At 45.8% G+C, this 21,454-nt stretch overlaps 1 protein-coding gene across 2 annotated transcripts in view; it reads left to right on the top strand.

Moving 5' to 3' along the window:
• Positions 1–20,582, top strand: part of SCLY (selenocysteine lyase) — a 59,467-nt gene extending 38,885 nt beyond the window's left edge. The window contains exons 11-12 of one of the 2 annotated variants that reach the window (XM_004475818.3): positions 18,078–18,153; positions 19,399–20,582. In XM_004475818.3, the coding sequence (XP_004475875.1) occupies positions 18,078–18,153; positions 19,399–19,552 (230 nt within the window). In that variant the 3' untranslated portion in view covers positions 19,553–20,582. The remainder of the gene's footprint in view (positions 1–18,077; positions 18,154–19,398) is intronic. The other variant, XM_004475819.5, reaches the window with a different exon arrangement.
• The last annotated feature ends 872 nt before the right edge of the window (positions 20,583–21,454 follow it).

Genomic DNA, 21,454 nt, shown 5'->3' with positions numbered 1-21,454 from the left:
TTGCACATTTCACTAGTATCTTGTGGATCATGCTCAGTTCTCACGCTGGTCTTTGGCACTTGTCTGAAAAGCTAATAGTTAGGCTTATAAGATAATAATATTAAATTTTAGGCTAGTTTGTCCATTTTTATTAGCAATTTTATGAAATATTTTCTGAGGGTAAGAGAATGTAGAGGGAATGAATTTTTGTTAATGGCTAAGAGTAGGGATTAAATGCAAATCTGTGGATTTCTTGTATTCCTGCAATCTCTGCCTCCATATGCCAGAAGCAAGAATTCATATCACAAATGCACGTTCCCTTTGGCCCACCTGATTCCCAAGAGTTCAAGTCCAGGATGTCGATCCAGCTGTGGTTACATTTGGGAGGAGAGGACAGTGGTCCTGACTCCACGGAGGAGCTGCATCTTAGGAGATGCAGGTTGTGGAGCGGGAATAGCTCAAGTGGCTGAGCACCTGCTTCCCACGTACAAGGTCCTGCTTTCAATCCCCAGTACCTCCTAAGAAAAGGCATTTCCTTCATCTTTGTGGATTCACAGGAAAGGGGACAGTTACGTTTGGACCATGAAGAAAACCTTGGCTGACTGTCTTTGCAGCTATATTGAGAACCTGGGATGGAATGCACTTTCTAGGGGAGGGTTTTCACATTTTTCCTGGGGCCACAGGGGACAGGGCCTCCTCCCTGTCAACAGAAGTGCTCACAGATTCTTCAGCCACCCCAAATGTGGGCCCCGGGCAGGTGGGCACGTGGCCAGCATCTCAGATGGACGCTGCGTAGTTGTAGACGTGGCCTCCTTGATCAGGTGTGTGTGGTGTGGGCTGAGCATGGACAGAGTCGTAGCCAGGCCCCCGCTGGGGAGGGACACAGCCACACTGCTGCCTCGGCCCAGGCATCCTTTACATGCATGTGGATACACTTAGAGACCTCCACGTAGGGAGATAGAATATCTATGTATCTATATCTATATAAACACCATATACTCCCACTATGACCAACAATTTTTGCCTTAGTTTGTTACCTTTGTTAAAATTGATGAAAGAATATCATTATAATTGTACTATCATTATAAGTTTAAATTAGGGTTCACTGTGTTGTACAGTGCTATGAGTTCTTAAAATTTTTTTATTCTAGTAACATATGCAAAACCTAAAATTTCCCCTTTTAGCCACATTCAAATAAACAATTCAGTGGTATCAAATCAATTACAGTATTGTGCTACCATCACCACCATCTACTACCAAAATCTTTCCATCAGCCCAAACAGAAACTCTGTACTAGTTATGCATTAATTCCCCATTTCTTACCCCCAGCCTGGCCCCAGGTACCTGCTTTCTAGTTTCTGACTCCATGAATTTTTTATTCTAATTATTTCACAGCAATGAGATTATGCAATATTTGTCCTTCTGTATCTGGCTAATGTCACTCAACGTGTCCTCAAGGTTCATCCAAGCTGTCTGAGGACTTCATTCCTTTTTATGGCTGAATAATATTCCGTTCAATATATACCACATTTTGTTTATCTTTTAATCTGTTGATGGACACTTGGACTGCTTCCATCTTTTGACAATTGTGAATAATGCCACTATGAACATCTATGTGCAAATATCTGAGTCCCTGCTTTCAATTTGTCTGGATATATACCTAGAAGTGGAATTGCTGGGTCATGTGGTAATTCTCTTCTTGACTTTCTGAGGAACTACCAAACTCTTTTCCAGGGCAGCTGCACAATTGTACATTCCCATCAACAATGAACAAGTATTCCTCTTTCTCCACATCCTGTCCAACATTTGTTAATTTGTTTTTTTAAATGGAGTCATTGTAGTGGGTGTGAAATGGTATCTCATTGTGGTTTTGATTTGCATTTCCCTAATGGCTGATGATGTTGAGCATCTTCTCATGTGCTTTCTGGCCATTTGTGTGTTGTCTTTGGAGAGATACCTATTCAGGACTTTTGCCCATTTTTTAATGCAGCTGTTTGTCTTTCTGTTGTTCAGTTGAAGAATTTCTTTATATAGTCTGGATTTTAATCCATTATCAAATAGGTGGTTTCACCATATTTTCTACTTTTCTGTAGGCTATCTTTTCAGTTTGTTGATAATAACCTTTGATGCATACTTGTTTTTAATTTGAATGAAGTCCGATTGATCTATTTTTTTCTTTTGTAGTTCATGCTTTTGGTGTAAAGTCTAAGAAACCATTGCCTAACACAAGGTGCTGAAGATGCTTCCCTATGCTTTCTTCTAGGGGTTTTATACTTTGGGTTGTTGTACTTAGGACTTTGGTCCATTTTGAGTTATTTCTTGTATATGGTGTGAGGTAGGGGTCCATTTTCATTCTTTTACATATGGACATCCATTTCTCCCAGCACCATTTGTTGAAGAGACTATTCTTTCCTCCTTGAGTAGTCTTGACACCCATGACAACAATCACTTGGCTGGCATGAACAACTGAAGTAGTGATACAAGGATGAACCTTGAAAACATTATGCTAAGTTAAAGAAGCTTGACACAAAAGGCTACATATTGAATGATTGATTATATTTATATGAAGTATGCAGTATTGGCAAATCCATAGAGACAGAGTATGTTAGTGGTTGCCAAGGTATGAGGGACAGAGGAATAGGAAACAGCCAATAATTGCTAATGTTTATGGGGTTTCTTTTGGGGGATAATGAATGTGTTCTGGAATTAGATAATGCTGATGTTTGCAAAACCTTGTGAATACCCTAACAAGTATTGAATTGTGGTTTTTTTCCATCTTTATAAATTCATTTATATTTACATTTTATTTAAATAGAATCATATAGTATGTTACACAATATATTTTGTAGTAGTACAATCATACAGCATTTGTCATTTTGCATCTGGCTTGCTTCACTCAACATAATGTTCCTCCAGGTTCATCCATGCTGTCATACGTTTTATGACTTCGTTTCTTCTTACAGCTGCATAATATTCCATTGTGTGAATGCACCACAGTTTGTTTATCCATTCACCATTTCATGGACACCTGGGTTGCTTCCAACTTTTGGCAATCGTGAACAATTTCACTATGAACATAGTTATGCGATGTCTATTTGTGTCACTGCTCTCAGTTTTTCTGGATGTATACCTAGTAGTAGTATTGCAGGGTCACATGGCAAATCTATATTCAATTTCTTTGGAACTGCCAAACACTCCTCCACAGTGGCTGTACCATTCTGCATTCCCACCAACAGTGAATAAGTGTTCCTAGCTCTCCACATCCTCTCCAATCATTGTAGTTCTCTGTCTTTTTAACAGTGGCCGTTCTGGTAATTGTGAAATGATATCTCATTGTAGTTTTGCTTTGCATTTCCCTAATCATTAATGATGTTGAGCGTATCTTCATGTGTTTTTTTCCTCCCATTTGTATTTCTTCTTTAGACAAATATCTATTCAAGTCTTTTGCCCATTTTTTAATTGGGTTGTTTGTCTTTTTTTGCATTTTTAAAAACCTAATTATATCACTTAAACATACATAAATAATAAGCATATAGTAACAGTTGTGAACTTAGAAAACAAACATACATAATATCATACAGGGCTCTCATACCTCACCCTACCATCCAATACCTTGTGTTGTTGTGAAACATTTTCAACTAATGATTAAAGCATATCCTCAAAATACTACTGCTAACCAAAGTATTTTTCCCCAACCCACCCTATTATTACTATTATTATTTTGTATCATTTACACATGAATATGCATAGACAATATATGTAGAGTAAAAGTTGTAAATTTATAAAGCAAACGTGCATAACATCATACAGGGTCCCGTACATCAACCCACCACCAATACCTTGCATTGTTGTGAGACATTAGTTACAAATTATGAGACAATATTGTCGAAGCCTTACTAGTAATTATAGTCCTTATCTTATATTTGGTGTATTTTCCCAAAACCTATCCCATTATTATTTTTTAAGTATATTTTTATGACAGAAGTTGTAAACTTAAAAACAATCATGTACATGTGCAGAATTCCCATACATCACCCCTCTATCAATACACCTCACCATGGTGGAACATTTGTTACAGATTATGAGATAATATATCATTAGAAAATTACTACCTACCATGGTCCATCGTGTACATTTGGCATACTTTTACCATACTCATCAATTATCAACACAGTACGTTTTGTTTTGTTTTTAAAGATTTACGTATTTATTATTCCCCCTTCCCTTCCTTCTGCCCTGCTGTTTTTGCTGTCTGTGTTGTCTTCTCTTCTCAGTTTCTCTCTTCTGGGGTTCACTGGGATTCAATCCTGGAGACTCCTGATATGAGGAGAGGTTGCCTGACAATTGCACTAGCTCAGTTCCTGGTTTCTGCTGTGCTTCACCTTGACTCTCTCCTTGTCTCTCTTTTGATATGTCATCATCTTGCGGTGTGACACACTTGTGCGAGCACTGGCTTATCACATAGGCCCTCACACGGGCACTGGCTCGCCACTCGGGCACTCGTGAGGGCACTGGTTCGCTACGCGGGCATGCTTGCTTTTCTTCTTTTTCACCAGGAGGTCCCAGGCATTGAAGCTGGGTCCTACCCTATGGTAGGCAGAAGTTCTGTCACTTGAGCCACATCCACTTCCCAAGACAGTACATCTTTGACATAGATGCATGAATATTACATTATTGCTATTAAACCCAGTCCATAGGGCACTCCAATGTATTTTTCCCATGCCTCTCCACATTCCAACCTCCCTGCAATAGTGATGTACATTTGTTCTAGCTCACAAAGGACACTCTTCCTTCTCTACCATCAACCACAATTCTCATCCACCTCTGTGTTTACTGTGTTATTCAGACCCTAGATTATTTTCTAGCTTTCTGTCAATTGGCATTTACATCACTAGACTACTCTTTTCAGCCACTTTCCCATTTATAAACCAGCTGCTACTCACTATAATGTGTTATCATCCACTCTATACATTTCCATACTTTTACAGTAAAGTTAATTTAAACTTCTACATATATTAAACATCAGTAATCCATCTCAGTCCTCCTCTTATCTCCTTTAAGAATCCACCACCTACCACCAGGTCCATTTGCTGCATGTTCTTTTTGTCCTCTGCATGTTCTTTTTGTCTGCTTCTGTTGTGGTCAGAGGCATGGGAATCGGTGTTTCTTTTTGTTGTGTCTTGCAGCATCAGCTTTCCGTGTATGCGGTGCCATTCCTGGGCAGACTGCACTTTCTTTTACACTGGGCGGCTCTCTTTACAGGGCACACTCTTGCACGTGGGGCTCCCCTACACGGGGGACACCCCTGTGTGGCAGGGCACTCCTTGTGCGCATCAGCACTGCACATGGGCCAGCTCCACATGGGTCAAGAAGGCCCAGGGTTTGAACTGTGGAACTCCCATGTGGTAGACGGACGCCCTAACCACTGGGCCAAGTCCGCTTCCCACCACCAGGTCTCGAAGATATTTTCCTACATTTTCTTCTAGAAGCTTTGTGGTTCTTGCTTTTATATTTAGGTTTTGGATCCATTATGAGTTAATTTTTGTATAAGGTGTAAGATAGGGATCCTCTTTCTTTTGACTATGGATATCCAGTTCTCTCAGAACCATTTGTTGAATGGACTTTTCTGTCCAAGCTGGGCGGGTTTGAGAGACTAGTAAAAATTGCTTGACCATAGATGTGAGGGTCTGTTTCTGAACCATTAATTCAGTTACATTGATTTTTTTGTCTGTCTTTTTGCCAGTACTGTGCTTTTTTTTTCCACCACTGTAGCTAGGTAATATGATTAAAAGTCCAGAAGTGAGCATCCTCCAACTTTGCTTTTCCTTTTTAAGATGTTTCTGGCTATTCAGTACCCCCTACCCTTCCAAATAAATTTCATAATTGTGTTTTCCATTTATTTAAAAAATGCTGGTGGAATTTTTATTGGGATTGCATTGAATCTGTATATCAATTTGAGTAGAATTGATATCTTAATGATATTAAGCCTTCCAATCCATGCGTATGGAATGTTCTTCCAATTATTTAGGTCTTTGTGTATTACTTTTAACAGTGACTTTTAGTTTTCTGAACACAAGTACTTGACATCATTCACTAAGTTTATTCCTAAATATTTGGGTTTTATCTTTCATATTTTATTTTCACCACTCTTGACACTTTTAGTTACTTTCATTGATATAATCTTCATTTCTAGATTCTCTTCCAGGCCTCTTTCTACTGCCTTTTCTTTTCAGGTGATAGCACACCCTTTAGTATCTCCTGGAAAGCTGGTCTCTTGGTTACAAACTCTCTCAGTTTCTGTTTACCTGTGAATATTCTAAACTCACCCTCATTTTTGAAAGACAATCATGCTGTATATAAGATTCTTGGCTGAAGTTTTTCTCTTGCAATATCTTAAATATATTATACCATTGTCTTCTTGCCTCCATGTTGTTTTTATTTATTTCTCTCCCTTTCCCCCCTGCCCCCCCCCCAGTTGTCTGCTCTCTGTGTCCATTCGCTGTGTGTTCTTCTGTGTCTGCTTATATTCTTGTCAGCAGCACCTGGCATCTGTGTCTTGTTTTGCTAGCATCATCTTGCTGCATCAGCTCTCCATGTGTGTGGTGCCACTTCTGGGCAGGCTGAACTTTTTTTTTCATGCGGGGCAGCTCTCTTTATGGGGTGCACTCCTTGTGCGTGGGGCTCCCCTACACGGGGGACAACCCTAAGTGGCATGGCACTTCTTGTGCATCAGCACTGCGTGTGGTCCAGCTCACCACACGGGTCAGGAGGCCCTGGGTTTGAACCCTGGACCTCCCATGTGGTCGGTGGACGCTCTATCTGTTGGGCCAAATCCACTTCCCTGCATGGTTTCTGATAAGAAATTGGCACTTAATCTTATTGGGTATCCCTTATATGTTACGCATTGCTTTCCTCTTGCTGCTCTCAGAACACTCTTTGACATTCTGATTAGTATGTCTTGGACTTGGTCTATTCAAATTTATTCAGATGGGAGTACATTGTGCTTCTTGGACATGGATATCTATGTCCTTAAATAGGGTTGGAAATTTTCTACCATTTTTCTTCAAATATTCCTTCTGCCCCTTTTCCTTTCTCTTCTCCTGGGACATCAGTGACACATATGTTTGCATGTCTCTTGCTGTTGTTTAGTTCCCCGAGACCTTGTTCAATTTTGTCCATTCTTTTCTTCGTCTGTTCATTTGTATGTTCACTTTCAGAGTCCATTTCTTCAAGTTCACCAATCCTTTCCTCTCCTCCTCTAATCTGCTATTGTATGATCCCAGTGTATTTTTTTCTCCCCCCCCCCCCCCCCGCCCCCTTGCAACTTTTTGCGTGCTGTCTGCTCTCTGTGTTCATTCGCTGCTGGCTCTTCTGTGTTCTTGCTTGTCTCCCTTCTTTTGTTGTGTCACCTTTGCTGAGTCAGCTTTATGTGGCATCTGCGGGCCAGGTGGCATTCCACAGCACTTGCAGGCTGGGCAGCACTCTGCGGCATCTGCAGGCCGGGCAGCACTCCACAGGGTGCGGGCGAGCCTGCCTTCACAAGGAGGCCCTGAGATGTGAACCCAGGGCCTCCCATATGGTAGATGGGAGCCCAACTGATTGAGCCACAGCCGCTTCCCTCCAGTGAATTTATTTATTTATTTTTGGCAAGGGAGTAAAGAGTTTATTATGACACAAGAAAACAAGAAAAGTACATGGTCCGAGGCAGGGACTGCGAGCCTGCTGTAAAGCAAGATGTTGGTATATTTTTAATTTCATTTATTGCACCTTTCATTCCCGTAAGATCTGCTATTTTTCTAAGCATGATTTTAAATTCTTCTTTGTGCTCATCCAGTGTCTTCTTAATATTCTTAATCTCTTTAGCTATCTCATTGAATTTGTTAAGAAAATTTGTTTGAACATCTATGATTAGTTGTCTCAACTCCTTTGTCATCTGGAAGCTTATCTTGTTCCTTCAACTGGGCCATGTCTCCCTGTTTCTTGGTATGGGTTGTAATTTTTTGTTGGCTTCTTGGCATCTGGCTTACTAGATGTATTTATTCTGGATGAAGTTTCTCTCTTTAGTTTAGGGCTTTCTTGCCCTTTTTCCCTTGCTGGTTGTGTAGATGGAGCCAAGCATGTAGTTGGTGCTATAAGCTGTGGAGGCTCAAGCTGCGCTCTTTGACTCAGGACCAATGAAGCTTCTCCCATCTTTCTCCTTTGGCAGGGGTAGGGACAGAGCCACAGCTGTGTGGAATAATCCACGTACAGGCCTAGACTAGTTGCTCAGAGATACTGACGAAGATTCACTCTGCTTTCTTCCCTTACTGGGGCAGGGATGGAGCTGCAGGTGTGGGCAGCAGTCTATGCCATGCAGGTCCAGCATGACCACAGTTGCCCCAGTAGACGTCCACCTACTCAGTCTGTGCCAGCCAAAGGTACCTTCAGTTACCTGGAGAGGCTGGTGCAGAGCCTGCCGGCCTCCTCCTCATTAGAGGTGGGGCTGCAGCCCAGGCTAGAGCTGCAGGCTGATCTCCGTTAAAGAAACCAGTCTCCACTGTCACTGTGACTTCCAGTCAGCCCAGCTTCCCCTCGTGCTGGGGACAAAGTTAAAATGGTGGCTACAACCTCTTTCCAACTTGGACAGGTTCAAACTTTAGCTGTTATTAGGGTTGTATTTTAGGCAGCCGAATTTACTAATCAGCAGCTGAAATCGGTGGTCACCATCTCCTCCTCCCCTGTGTTTGGGAAATGGACCTTCAACTTCTAGCCACAGAACAGCTCCTCAGGCGGCTGCAGCTCCACAGTAGGACGGGCACTGGCCTCGGCGGTGTGGCCTGCACTTTCCCAGAGAGGCTGGCACAGGTCCCCCGGGGCTCCTCCCTGCAGGAGATGGGCCTGGGGCTTATGCTAGAGCCGCAGTCTGACCTAAGAAGCTGGTTCGTCGTCTTTTTATTGTTGAGTCAGAACATCTCTTAATGTAGCATGGATTTTAAACCGTTATAGGACATGTTATTTCCAAATATTTTCTCCCATCAAGTCAACTGCCTTTTCACCCTTTTGACAAAGTCCTGTGAAGTGCAAAAGTGTTTAATTTTGAGGAGGCCCCATTTATCTATTTTTTTCCTTTTGTTTCACGTGCTTTGGATGTAAGATCCAAGAAACCAACACCTACCATAAGGTCTTTAATATGTTTCCCTACATTTTCTTTTTTTATGTTTTATGATCCTGGCTTTTTAAAAAATTAGGTCTTTGATCCACTGAGTGGATTCTTTTGTAGGGAGTGAGATAAGCATCCTCTTTCATTCTTTTGGTTACAGATATCCAGTTCTCCCAACACCATTTGTTGAAAAGACTCTTTTGTCCAATTAACATGGACTTGGTACGTTTATCAAAAACCAGGTGACTATATAGGTGAGGGTTTATTTCTGGACTCAGTTCTATTCCATGGATCATTGTGTCTATCTTTATGCCAGTACCATGCTGTTTTGACCACTGTAGCTTTGTAATATGTTTCAAGGTCAGGCAGTGAAATTCTTCCCATGTTGCTCTTCTTTTTTAGAATGCTTTTGACTATTTGGGTACACTTTCCCTTCCAAATGCATTTGGTAATTGTCTTTTCTAAGTCTGTAAAGTAGGCTCTTGGAATTTTGATTGGTATTACATTGAATCTATAAATCAGTTTGGGTAGGATGGACATCTTCACGATATTTAGTTTTTCAATCCATGAACATAGATGTCTTTTCATTAGTTTGGATCTTCATTGATTTCTTCTAGCATTGTTTTGTAGTTTTCTGCATAGAGGTCCTGTATTTTTTTGGTTAAATTAATTTCTAGGCATTTGAATCTTTTTCTTGCTATTGTAAATGGAATTTTGCTCCTGATTTTCTCCTCAGATTGTTCAGTACTAGTGTACTAAAACATTAGATTTTTGCATGTTGATCTTGTATCCTGCCACTTTGCTGAACTCATTTATTAGCTCAAGTAGCCTTGTGGTAGACTTTTCAGAATTTTCTAAATATAGGATCATATCATCTGCAAATACTGAGCATTTTACTTCCACTTTTCCTATTTAGATGCGTTTAATTTCTTTTCTTGTCTAATTGCCCTAGCTAGAACTTCACATACAATGTTGAATAACAGTGGTGACAGTGGGCATTCTTGTCTTGTTCTCAATCTTAGAGGGGAAGCTTTCAACCTTTCCCCATTGAGTACAGCGTTAGCTGTGGGTTTTTCATATATGCCTTTTATCATACTGAAGACTTTTCCTTCTATTCCTATCTTCTGAAGTGTTTTTATCAAAAATGGATGCTGTTGAATGCCTTCTGTGTCGATTGAGATGATCATGTAGTTTTTTCCTTCAGTTTATTAATGTGGTGTATTAGGTTGATTGATTTTCTTATGTTGAACCAGCCTTGCTTGCATATCAGGGATAAATCCTACTTGTTTGTGATGTATAAGTCCTTTGATATGCTGTTGGATTTGATTTTGCAAGTATTCTGTTGAGAATTTTTACATCTATGTTCTTTAGAGAGATTGGGCTATAATTTTCTTTTCTTGTAATGTCTTTATCTAGCTTTGGTATTAGGGTGATTGTGGGAAAATAGCTTGAATTTGAACGTGGGAACCTGGCTTGAAGTTGAAATGTTCCTGTAACTCAGATAAAAAGTGTGGGCTTAGGAACACCAGGACTTGACTAGACAGAGCATTGTCGTGTCAGCACGAAAACTGTTTGCATGAGGAGGCACTGGAACTCTGTATGGCCTGTCCCCTGCTATTGCAGATGTTGCAGTTCTAGTAACAGCCTTGAAAGTAGACAGAGACAGCTGCTGCTTTGTAATTTATAATAAATATGATGTGGAGACGAGGGTCAAGTCTCTCAGTTCCAGAAGCTGTGAGTCCCCTGGTCCCATCTTTATTTCCTCTCTTGTGTCTTTCTCTCTGTCCTTTCATTTCTTAAGTTCTCTGTCACCTGCCCTTCGAGCCAACCTATTGCTGAGCTGGTCTCAGCAGGTGATGTTTGCTTTATAAAATTTATTGAGTAATTTGCCCTCCTCTTCAATTTTTTTGAAAAGTTTACATAGGATTGGCATTAATTTATTTTGAAATGCTTGCGAGAATTCACCTGTGAAGCCATCTGGTCCTCAACTTTTCTTTGTTGGGAGATTTTTAATGATGGATTCAATCTCTTTTAAATGATTGGTTCTTGTATTTCTTGTGTCGGTGTAGGGCATTTGTGCATTTCTAGGAATTGGTTCATTTCATCTAGGTCATTTAGTTTGTTGGAATATAGTTTCTCAAAATAGCCTCTTATGACCCTCTTTATTTCTGTGAGGTCAGGCGTAACTTTCCCCCTTTCATTTCTGATGTATTTATTTGCATCATCTCTCTCTTTTTCTTTGTTAGTCTAGCTAGAGGTCTGTCAATATTCTTCTCAGGGAAGCAGACTTGGCCCAGTGGTTAGGGCGTCCGCCTACCACATGGGAGGTCCACAGTTCAAACCCCGGGCCTCCTTGACCCATGTGCACCTGGCCCACGTGCAGTGCTGATGCGCTCAAGGAGTGCTGTGCCACGCAAGGGTGTTCCCCGTGTAGAGGAGCCCCATAAGGAGAGCAGCCCAGCGTGAAAGAAAGTGCAGCCTGCCCAGGAATGGCACCACACACATGGAGAGCTGACGCAACAAGATGACACAACCAAAAGAAACACAAATTCCCGTGAAAACAACAGAGGTGGACAAAGAACATGCAGCAAATAGACACAGAGAACAGACAACTGGGGTGGGGGGAGAAGGGGAGAGAAATAAATAAATAAATAGAATTATTAAAAAATATATATATTCTTCTCAAAGAACCAGTTTTGATTTTAATTTTCTCTACTGCTTTTTTTGTTCTCAATTTCTGCTCTAATCTTTATTATTTCTTTCTTTCTGCTTGTTTTGGGATTGGTTTGCTGTTCTTTTTCTCATTTCTCTAGTTGTTCGGTAAAATCTTTGGGTTTAACTCTTTCTTCTTTTTCAATATAGACGTTTAGGGCTATTAATTTCCCTCTCAAGACTACCTTCACTCTATCCCATATGTTTTGATAAGTGTGTCCTCATTTTCATTTGTCTCAATATATTTACTGATTTGACTTGCAATTTCTTCTTTGACCAACTGATTATTTAGGAGTATGTTATTTAGCCTCCACACATTTGCAAATTTACCCTTTTCCTGTCAGTTATTAATTTCCAGTTTCACTCTATTAAGATCTGAGAAAGTGCTTTGTATAATTTCAATCTTTTTATATTTATTCAGAGCTGCATTGTGCCCTACTATGTGATCCATCCTGGAGAAAGATCCTTGGGCACTCAGGAATGTATAAACTGCTGAGTTTGAAAGCAGTGTTCTGTATATGTCCATTAGGTCTAACTCGTTTATCATATGGTTCTTTATTTCCTTGTTGATCACCTGTCTAGTTGTTCTAGCTAAGGATGCGAGTGGTATGTTGAAGTCTCCAACGATTATTGCAGAGATGTCTGTTTCTCCCTTTAGTTTTGCCAGAGTTTGTCTCATGTATTTTGGGGCACCCTGGTTAGGTGCATAGATATTTATGACTGTTACATCTTCCTGATGGATTGTCCTTTTTATTAATATATAATGGTCTTCTGTATCTAACTTTGTTGCATTTAAAATCTGTTTTGCCTAATATTAGTATAGCTACACCTGCTTTTTTTTTTTTATTACTGTTCACATGGAGTATCTTTTTCTAACGTGGGTCTAAGGTGAGTCTCTGGTAAGCAGCATTTGGATGGTGCATGGTTTTTTATCCATTCTGTCAACTTGTATCTTTTGATTGGGAAGTTTAATCTATTCACATTCAATGATATTGCTGGAAGTGTATTATTTACTTCCACCATTTTATTCTTTAGTTTTCATGTTATATCATACTTTTGCTTGTCTTTTTACTCTTTTGGTTATCTTTTCGTTTTCTTTCTTCTATGCTCTCCTCCAGGTCTTTCTCTCCTCTCTTTTTCTTTCAGGCTCTAAGGCTTCCTTTAATATTCCTTACAAAGGTGGATTCTTTTTTATGAACTCTCTTAGTTTCTGTTTGTGAATATTTTATACTCGCCTTCATATTTGAAGGACAGTTTGCTGGATAAAAAATTCTCAGTTGGCAGATTTTCTCTTTCAATATCCTTTTGTATCATATCACTGTCTTCTCACCTCCATGGTTTCTGATGAGAGATCTGTGCTAAGTCTTACTGGGTGTTCCTTTAATGTGATGGTTTTCATCTCCCTTGCTGCTCTCAGAATTTTCTCTTTGACATTTGACATTCTGAATAGTATGTGTCTTGTAGTAGGTCTATTTGGATTTATTCTGATTGGGGTTTGGTACACTTCATGGACATGTAAGTTCATTTCTTTTGTGAGATTTGGGAAATTTTCTGCTATTATTTCCTAAAATACTCTTTCTGCTCCTTTTCCCTTCTCTTCTCCTTCTGGAACTCCCATGACACATTTGTTGTTGCATTTCATGTTGTCCTTCAACTCCCTGGGCCCCTGCTCAATATTTTCCATTCCTTTTTCTCTGCTCTTATCTCTCTTCCATTTCAGCTGTTCTGTCTCTGTATCACTTATTCTTTCTTCTATCATTTCCAGTCTGCTGTTGTGTGCCTCTAATGTGTTCACCTATTGTGTCTTTCATTCCCATGAGCTCTGTTACTTTTCTATTCAGGATTTCCAGTTCTTTGTGTTCGCTCATTGTCTTCTTGATTTTGTTTATCTCTTAAGCCATAATGTCTTTCAACTCATTAAATTGATTTTGGAAATTTGTGTGCATCTTGTTAATTAGTTCTTTCAAATCCTGCATCTTTTCTGGGGCTTTGATACAATCTTTTCTTGGGTGTCTTCCATGTGTTCCATTTTCTTAGTATGGCTTATTATTTTTTGGTGATGTCTGGGCATCTGATCAGGAGGTAGTTTACCCAGATGCTCAATTTTTTTCTCTTTTTTTTTTTTTTTAAAGATTTATTTATTTATTTAATTCCCCCCCCCCCCCCCTTCCCTGGTTGTCTGTTCTTGGTGTCTATTTGCTGCGTCTTGTTTCTTTGTCCACTTCTGTTGTCGTCAGTGGCACGGGAAGTGTGGGCGGCGCCATTCCTGGGCAGGCTGCTCTTTCTTTTCACGCTGGGCGGCTTTCCTCACGGGCACACTCCTTGCACGTGGGGCTCCCCTACGCGGGGGACACCGCTGAGTGGCACGGCACTCCTTGCGCGCATCAGCACTGCGCATGGCCAGCTCCACACGGGTCAAGGAGGCCCGGGGTTTGAACCGCGGACCTCCCATATGGTAGACGGACGCCCTAACCACTGGGCCAAAGTCCGTTTCCCAATTTTTTTCTCTTTTGTAGGATTTAGTGATGGGAGGTTGTGCTCTTTGATTCTTGGTTCAGCCTGGATCGTTAGGATTGTCCCCGTTAGTTGCTCAAAACTGGGCTCCTGACCCAGTAATGGGTTGTAGACCAACTTCCTAGGGCCTTGGGGAGGGAGGCTATAAAGGCTGGGAAAATCCTCTTACTTTTTAATTTTCTGACATGCACTTTCCCTGTCTGCCAGCAGATGGCACTCTTTGGCAGCCCTCTCAGTTCAGTGCCTGGTCAGAGTGTGTCTGCTGCAACAGGGACTGGATCAATATGACACAGGTTCCGCCTGGAGGCTAAGAGCCTTATAATTCAAACTTTCTCAGAGGCAGTTCTGTAGCTTTTTCTGGCAGCCCTAGAAACTATTTCAACTCCCTTTTGAGTCCTCAGCAATCATTCCTGGTTAGTAGAGGAGGAGACTGGGAGGGTCATATTTCTTTAGCCCCTTGCTGGCTCCCAGGCAAAACAGTGGTGGGGTCCCACCCCCCTGGACGGACTCCTGGGACACAGCAGACCAGATTGGTGGGTCAAGCTGCGTCAGCCTTGGGCTGTGCCCCTCTCTCTCCCCTTTCCTGGGGTGGTGGATCCCTGGAGCCCCCTTTGTCTCTACCACAGGCCCAGAGGCCTGAGTTTCTACAGTCTTTAGTGTGGGGAGGTGCCAGCAGCAGCCGCCGCTGGTCTCAAGCCCCAGGTCTGCAGTCGTGATTCCCCTCCTCTGTTCCTCTTTCCTCTGGGCGGGGTCCAGCCTTCACCTGGTGTCCTGCATCCTAGAGGATCTTTTTCCAGGCTATTTCCATAAGGATGGAAACAGTCACAGAAGAACACACAGCGAATGGACACAGAAAGCAGACAACTGAGGGGGCGGAGGGGAGAGAAAAAAAATACAGCTACCTCGGTTCTCTTTTGGTTACTATTTGCATAGTATATATTTTTCCAACCTTTCACTTTCTTTTTTTTTGAAGATTTATTTATTTCTCTCCCCTTCCCCGCCACATCCCCAGCCCCAGTTGTCTGTTCTCTGTGTCTATTTGCTGCGTGTTCTTCTTTGTCCGCTTCTGTTGTTGTCAGCAGCACAGGAGTCTGTGTTTCTTTTTGTTGCATCATCTTGTTGTGTCAGCTCTCCGTGTGTTCGGCGCCATTCCTGGGCAGGCTGCACTTCCTTTCGCGCTGGGTGGCTCTCCTTACGGGGCGCACTTCCTGCTCGTGGGGCTCCCCTATGCGGGGGACACCCCTGCGTGGCATAGCACTCCTTGCGCGCATCAGTACTGCGCATGGGCCAGCTCCACACAGGTCAAGGAGGCCCGAGGTTTGAACTGTGGACCTCCCATGTGGTGGACAGACGCCCTAACCAGTGGGCCAAGTCCACTTCCCCCAACCTTTCACTTTCAACCTGTGTTTTTAAATTATGGTGAATCTCTTGTGTACGTCATATAGTTCGGTCATGCTTTTTAAATCCATTTTGTCAATTTCTGCCTTTTGACTGGAGAGCTTAATCCATTTATGTTTAAAGTTACTACTGATAATGCGGACTTTTTTCTGCTATTTTGCTCTTTGGTCTTTGTAAGACATATACCCTTTTAGTCCCTCAATTCTTCCCTTACTGCCTATATTCATATTTATTTGTTTTTTTTATATTGTACTATTTTGAGTCCTAAATCTATAACGATCACATTTGATTTGATGCCAACTTAACTTCAATAGCATACACAGAGTTCTTACACCACCCCATCTAGCCACCTTTTCGTTGTACTTGTTACACATTATATCTTTAGACATTTTGTGTTCAAAACCATAGATTTATCGTTACTTTTTTGCATTTTCAGTTTAGAATCTTTAAGAAGGGAAAAGTGGTGTTACATACCAAAAAATGCAATACAATAGTACTGCCCTTTTAAATTACCCACCTGGTTACCTCTCCTAGAGGCCTTTCTGTCTTTATGCCCCTTCAGTCCCCCAGCTGGGGTCCTTTCTGCTCAGCCTGAAGAACTCCCTTTTAGCATTGCCTGGAGGGCAGCTCTAGCCTTGCTCAGCTCCCTCAGCCTTTGCATCTGGCAAGACTGTCTTTAAAAACTACGGGAAAGATTAAGACATCCCCAGATAAATAAAGTTCTTAGCAACTGTTTTTTTTTTTAAATATTGTGTGTGTGTTTTTTTTTTAAAGCAATTATTTTCTTTAAGCACTTTAAATATTTCTTCCCACTGCCTTCTGGCCTCTGTGGTTTCTGGTGAGAAACCAGCACTTAATCTTATTGGGACTCCCTTGTACAAAACATGCTGCTTTTCTGTTGACGGTTTCAGAACGTGCTTCTTGTTCTTGGCATCTGACAGACTGACTAGTGTATGTCTGGGCATGTTTCTCCACTAGTTTGTCCTGTTTGGGGCGTTGGGCTCTTGAATGTGTATATTCATGTCTTGCATTAACTCTGGGACGTTCCTCCTTCTTCTACTGATCCCTCCCCCTCCCGCTCCTCTCCTCCAGGGACTCCTGTGAGGCAAGTGTCCTGTGCTTGATGGCGCCCCACAGGCCTCTTAGTCTCTGTTCAGTTCTTTCGTTTCGTTTTTTAGGTACCAGGGATTGAACCTGGGACCTCATACATATGAAACAGGCTCTCAACCACTGAGCTACACATGCTCCTCTGTTTGCTTTTTAAAAATACTTTTTTCTTTCTGCTTCTCAGCCTGAATCACTTCAATGTCTTGTCTTCGAGTCCTTCTGCTAGCTCCAAACTGCTATTGAAACCATCTAGGAAATTTTTCATTTAGTTATTGTGGATTTCTACTCCAGTATTTGTTTATTCCTCAAGTCTTTGTCTGGTATGTCCAAAGTCTGGTATTCCTCATTGATGGTTTCTGGGTTTTTATCTGGTTCTTTTGGTTGGGCCATCATTTCCTGTTTCTTTGTTTATCTTGTGGTCTTTTGTTATACATTGTACATTTTAATATTAAAATGTTAACTCTGGGATTTAGTCCCTGAGCTGTCTGATCTTTATGATTGTATCCAGCTAGTGATATGCCAGAGTTTCCTTGACTATCAGGGGCTAAAAAAAAAATAAACAACCCAAGGCAAAAAACACCTTTTACAGTCTTTGCAAATTGATCTGTCTTGGTGGTGCTCTCCTGTCAAGAAGATGCAGTTTTTTTCTGAGCCTGCAACCTGTCCGGGGACTGTGCTTGCTTGTGGCCTTAGGAATTTCCTCATTTCTAGGAATTCAGATGTCTCTTCTCTCTATGAAAATAGTCAGTGATTGCCTGTGGTCATTTAAATAAGGCAAAGATTCTCAATCCCTTTAATTAAACAGTCTTTTTTTTAAACCCCTGTGCTTGTGAAAGAAGAGGGAAGTATCTTCAAGCTTAATTAAAAAAACCTGATGTGTGTCTATACCTTCGATAAAACAGAGGTATAAATGTAAATCTTATTAGCAGGGCAGCAAGTTACTAGACAAGGCAGCCAGCAAGCACCCTGGGGTCTCATAAGACAACTGGTTAGAAGTAACATTTTCAAGGCCACTATTATGGGGCACAAAAGCATCAGCTTTTCTCCAGTCCAGGAGGAAATGATGCTTTTGCTGGGATTTCTTGGCTGGTAGAAGGGCTACAGGCCTGGGCCGGCACTGAGAATGGGAAACTCACCCAGGCGGCCAAGCCTCGCAGCCCCAACAGGGAGCCCCGCGGGCTCGGGCGCAGGGCCCCTGCCTCAGGGCCCTCGTGCTCTTCCTCCGCAGGCCGCCGGGTGCTCGCACAGTGCCGGACGCTGCTGGCCAGCGTGGGGGCCGCCTGCCACTCAGACCACCAGGACAAGTAAGCGCTCTTCAGGGGCCCGGCACAGGCGGCCAGGCGGGGACGCAGGGAGGGCACCCGGGCCGGGCAGGGGCTCTTAGGGTCGCCAGCGCCCCGCGGGGTGTGAAGAGGGCACGGAAAGCCAGCGAGGCGAGGGCCCTGGGGCGCAGCGGCCAGAGTTAGTGGTGTAGGGTGACGGAGAGAAGCAGGACAGTGGGCGGTGTGGACGCGGGGCCGCCCCCAGCAAGCATCCTAGATGTGCCGCCGCTCGTCAGCAGTCACCCCGCCCTGGGAGGCAGCGCCTTTTGTAAGAGAAGGAAAGGGAGGTACGGGCAGCCCAGCTGGCAGGCGCAGAACCCAGAGGAGGGGAGGGCGAGGAAGGCAGGGTTGAGGCCAGGAGGACTTCCGAGACTGCGCGACGGGAGAGGCTGGAGGGGCACTAAGTGGGGGGTGCCCGTGGCAGGAGCAGGCAGGGAGGTGACCCCCCGGAGGGCGGGGTGGGGGGCTGGGTGCTGACCGGGAGCCACACAGCATCCAGCACGGTGCCTGCTGGTGGCTCCTGGGTGCACGTGGAGGGCCTCCCCCGAGACCCCCATGCTCAGGGTCCAAATCAGTGGACGCCTGCAATTCAAGGTGGTGGCTCCTGCCTCACCTGGCTGCACCTGGAGGGCCTCTACCTGAGCTGCGGCAGGCACTGTCGTGGGGCTGTCCCGTCTGCTCGTCCTCGGGCAGCCTGCCAAGGAGCCTCGACCACAGGCGCCGCCGGCACGCGAGGGCACCTGAGCGCATGGGTGCAGGCCTGCTTCAAGGAGGCTGCGGGCCTTGGGTGGACTTCGCCGGCTGATAAATGTTTGATAGGGCGGTGGTGTGTCCACGGCCTGCGCCAGGTGCTGAGGAGACGCCCCAGGGGACTCGGGAGTGCTCAGGGCCCCCCAGGATTCGACCTGGGCTTGAGGCGCTTTGCTCTACCTGGCCCCCAAGGGCCGCCGGCACTCCTCGAGGGCAAGGAGCTGCCTCCCTCCCCAGGGCGCAGCCCCCACGCCCCTGGCTGGGCTGGGCCCGTGTCCACCCCACAGGTAGAAAAGTCTTAGTGCCGAGAGGCAGAGCCCAGGAGGTCCGAGCTGCGAGAGAACACCCCGGGCGGGGAGCTGGCCCGGAGCGGGGCGGGGAGCCCCGGGCCCACACAGCGGGCAGGGCAAGGGCCTTTCCCCAGCGCCAGGCCGTTTCCTCCGTGCCCAGCTCATGCCTACTTTCCCGCCCCTGCAGGCCCTCCCCGGTGCTGCTGAGCTGCGGCATCGCGCCCGACGTGGCCAGCAACGCCGTGCGGCTCAGCGTGGGGCGCAGCACCACCAGGGCCGAGGTGGACCTCGTCGTGGAGGACCTGAAGCAGGCTGTGGCCCGGCTGGAGGCCCAGGCCTAGCACCGGGGGCGCCTGCCCACGGCCGCCCCCTCCCCGGAGGCCCGCACCGGGCACAGTGCCCGCCCCTGACGGCCGCCCCCTCCAGGGCTGTGCTAGGAGGACTGCTTTCCTCTCCCAGGCCTCGGTTTCCCCACGTGGTGTGGGTGGTGGCGTGGCCAGCGGCCTGCCCTGGGCCTGGCTCCCGCGGGCAGCAGGGGCATCTGCCTAGGACCTCGGAGGCCAGTCTGCGCACGTGCACACCCCACGCGGCTCCCCAGGCCCCGGCAGGGGCATCTGCCCAGGACAACCCCTCCTCACTGCCCCGATGGCCGGGGCCGAGTCCACCGCGCCCTTCTGGGACCTGGGTGAGCCCTTCTGGAAGGAGCTGTACCTGAAGATAAAACGCGAGCATTTATGATCTCATGAAATAGGAAGCTTGACTTTGGGCCTTGCCTGGATGGTGCCGGGGCCTCCAGGGGCTCCACGCCGTGTCTGCGGAACGGCCGCCCTCCTGCGCAGACCCCAGGCCCCCCTGGCCGCCCCCGGTGGCCACAGCGCTGCCCTCCTCCCTCGGCAGCTCCAGGCCACTGGCCCCGCCCTGCCCGCCAGCCCCGCCCCTGATGCCCGGGCCCCGCCCATCACCCACCAGCTCCCCCACCAAGGCGCCAGGACCCCGACCCCTCCCCGATTCGCCCCTCAGGGCTCCAGCACAGGCGCCCCCCGCGCCCCCCCCCCAGGCGCCGTGGGCAGAGAGGCTTGGGGGTTCTGGTCCATTCTTGATAGGAAATCAGTTCACCTCCAACTCCGCTTGCTTTTATTCACAAAAGGGTTCTTTGATTTTTGCACATGTTCTGTGGCATTCTGATACCAGATCATCTGTTCTGAGGACACATTTGCATAGGATTGATTTTTTTAAAATTTCGAATCAATTTTATTGAGACGTATTCACATAGGATTGATTTTAATAAACATTTTTAATGTGGTTTGAACTACAAAGAACTATATGATGTCTTGAGACAATTGTCAGAAAATAATAAACTCTGTGCTGGCATTTACCGTCTTGTAGGTTTGTGTGGGTGCTGGGGCCCAAGTGTGTGTGCCAAACCTGGGGACAAGTGTGTGTGCCAAACCTGGGGACAAGTGTGTGTGCCAAACCTGGGGACAAGTGTGTGTGCCAAACCTGGGGACAAGTGGGCCTGAGCGCGGTGGTGGTGGGTTAGGGCGCGGGGCCGCAAAGACACGCCCCCTGGAATTTTACCTGCGGGGGTCCCCAGAACCCGGATCCCCGCGGTGTCCTGTGCCTGCTGCTGGGACCCTGTCTTCCGGACAAGGAGCTGATGGAGTGTCCCGCGCCTCTAAAGGAGTCTGGAAAAGAGGCCGGGAAGCCCGGGGCGCGGCCGCTGGGGCGGGAGGGGCTGTTCTAGCCTCGGGCGAGCTGGAGTCTGCACCCCACACCCGGGGTCAGGGCCTGCGCCCAGGGTGGGCGCGGTGGGGTGGAACGGGAGAGGCCCGGTCTTCCCTGAGGGTAGGGGCGCGAGGCGCTGGGCCAGGAGAGGGCAGGGCTGGTGGCGCCACGTGGGCTTTTTCCACAGCCCAGGCCCCGGGACAGGGACGGAGCTCGGCCCTCTGGGTGGGGACAGCCCAGCACCAAGACCCCACGTGGCCAGAGCACGCCTGGCGCTAAGCGGCTGGGGCTGCCTTCCCATGAGGACGGGAGGAAGGGTCGCCGGGGGGCTGGCACCTGTGGAAAGCAGACACGGCGTCGCCCGCCCACCCGAGGGGCCACGCTCCCTCCCGGGCAGAGGCACCCCGGGGCGCACCTGCTGCGGCCGGCGAGGGGGCGCGCGGAGGCCCAGGCGGCGCCGGCGTCCTGGCTGGCGGGCAGCGCGGCCGCCCCCGCCCCGGCCCCACCGGGAGGCCCGC

The sequence above is a fragment of the Dasypus novemcinctus genome, chromosome 7, assembly GCF_030445035.2.
Source record: "Dasypus novemcinctus isolate mDasNov1 chromosome 7, mDasNov1.1.hap2, whole genome shotgun sequence".
NCBI classification, from domain to species: domain Eukaryota; kingdom Metazoa; phylum Chordata; class Mammalia; order Cingulata; family Dasypodidae; genus Dasypus; species Dasypus novemcinctus.
Note: the sequence above shows the minus strand (reverse complement) of the source record. Positions and strands in the feature narration are given on the sequence as shown.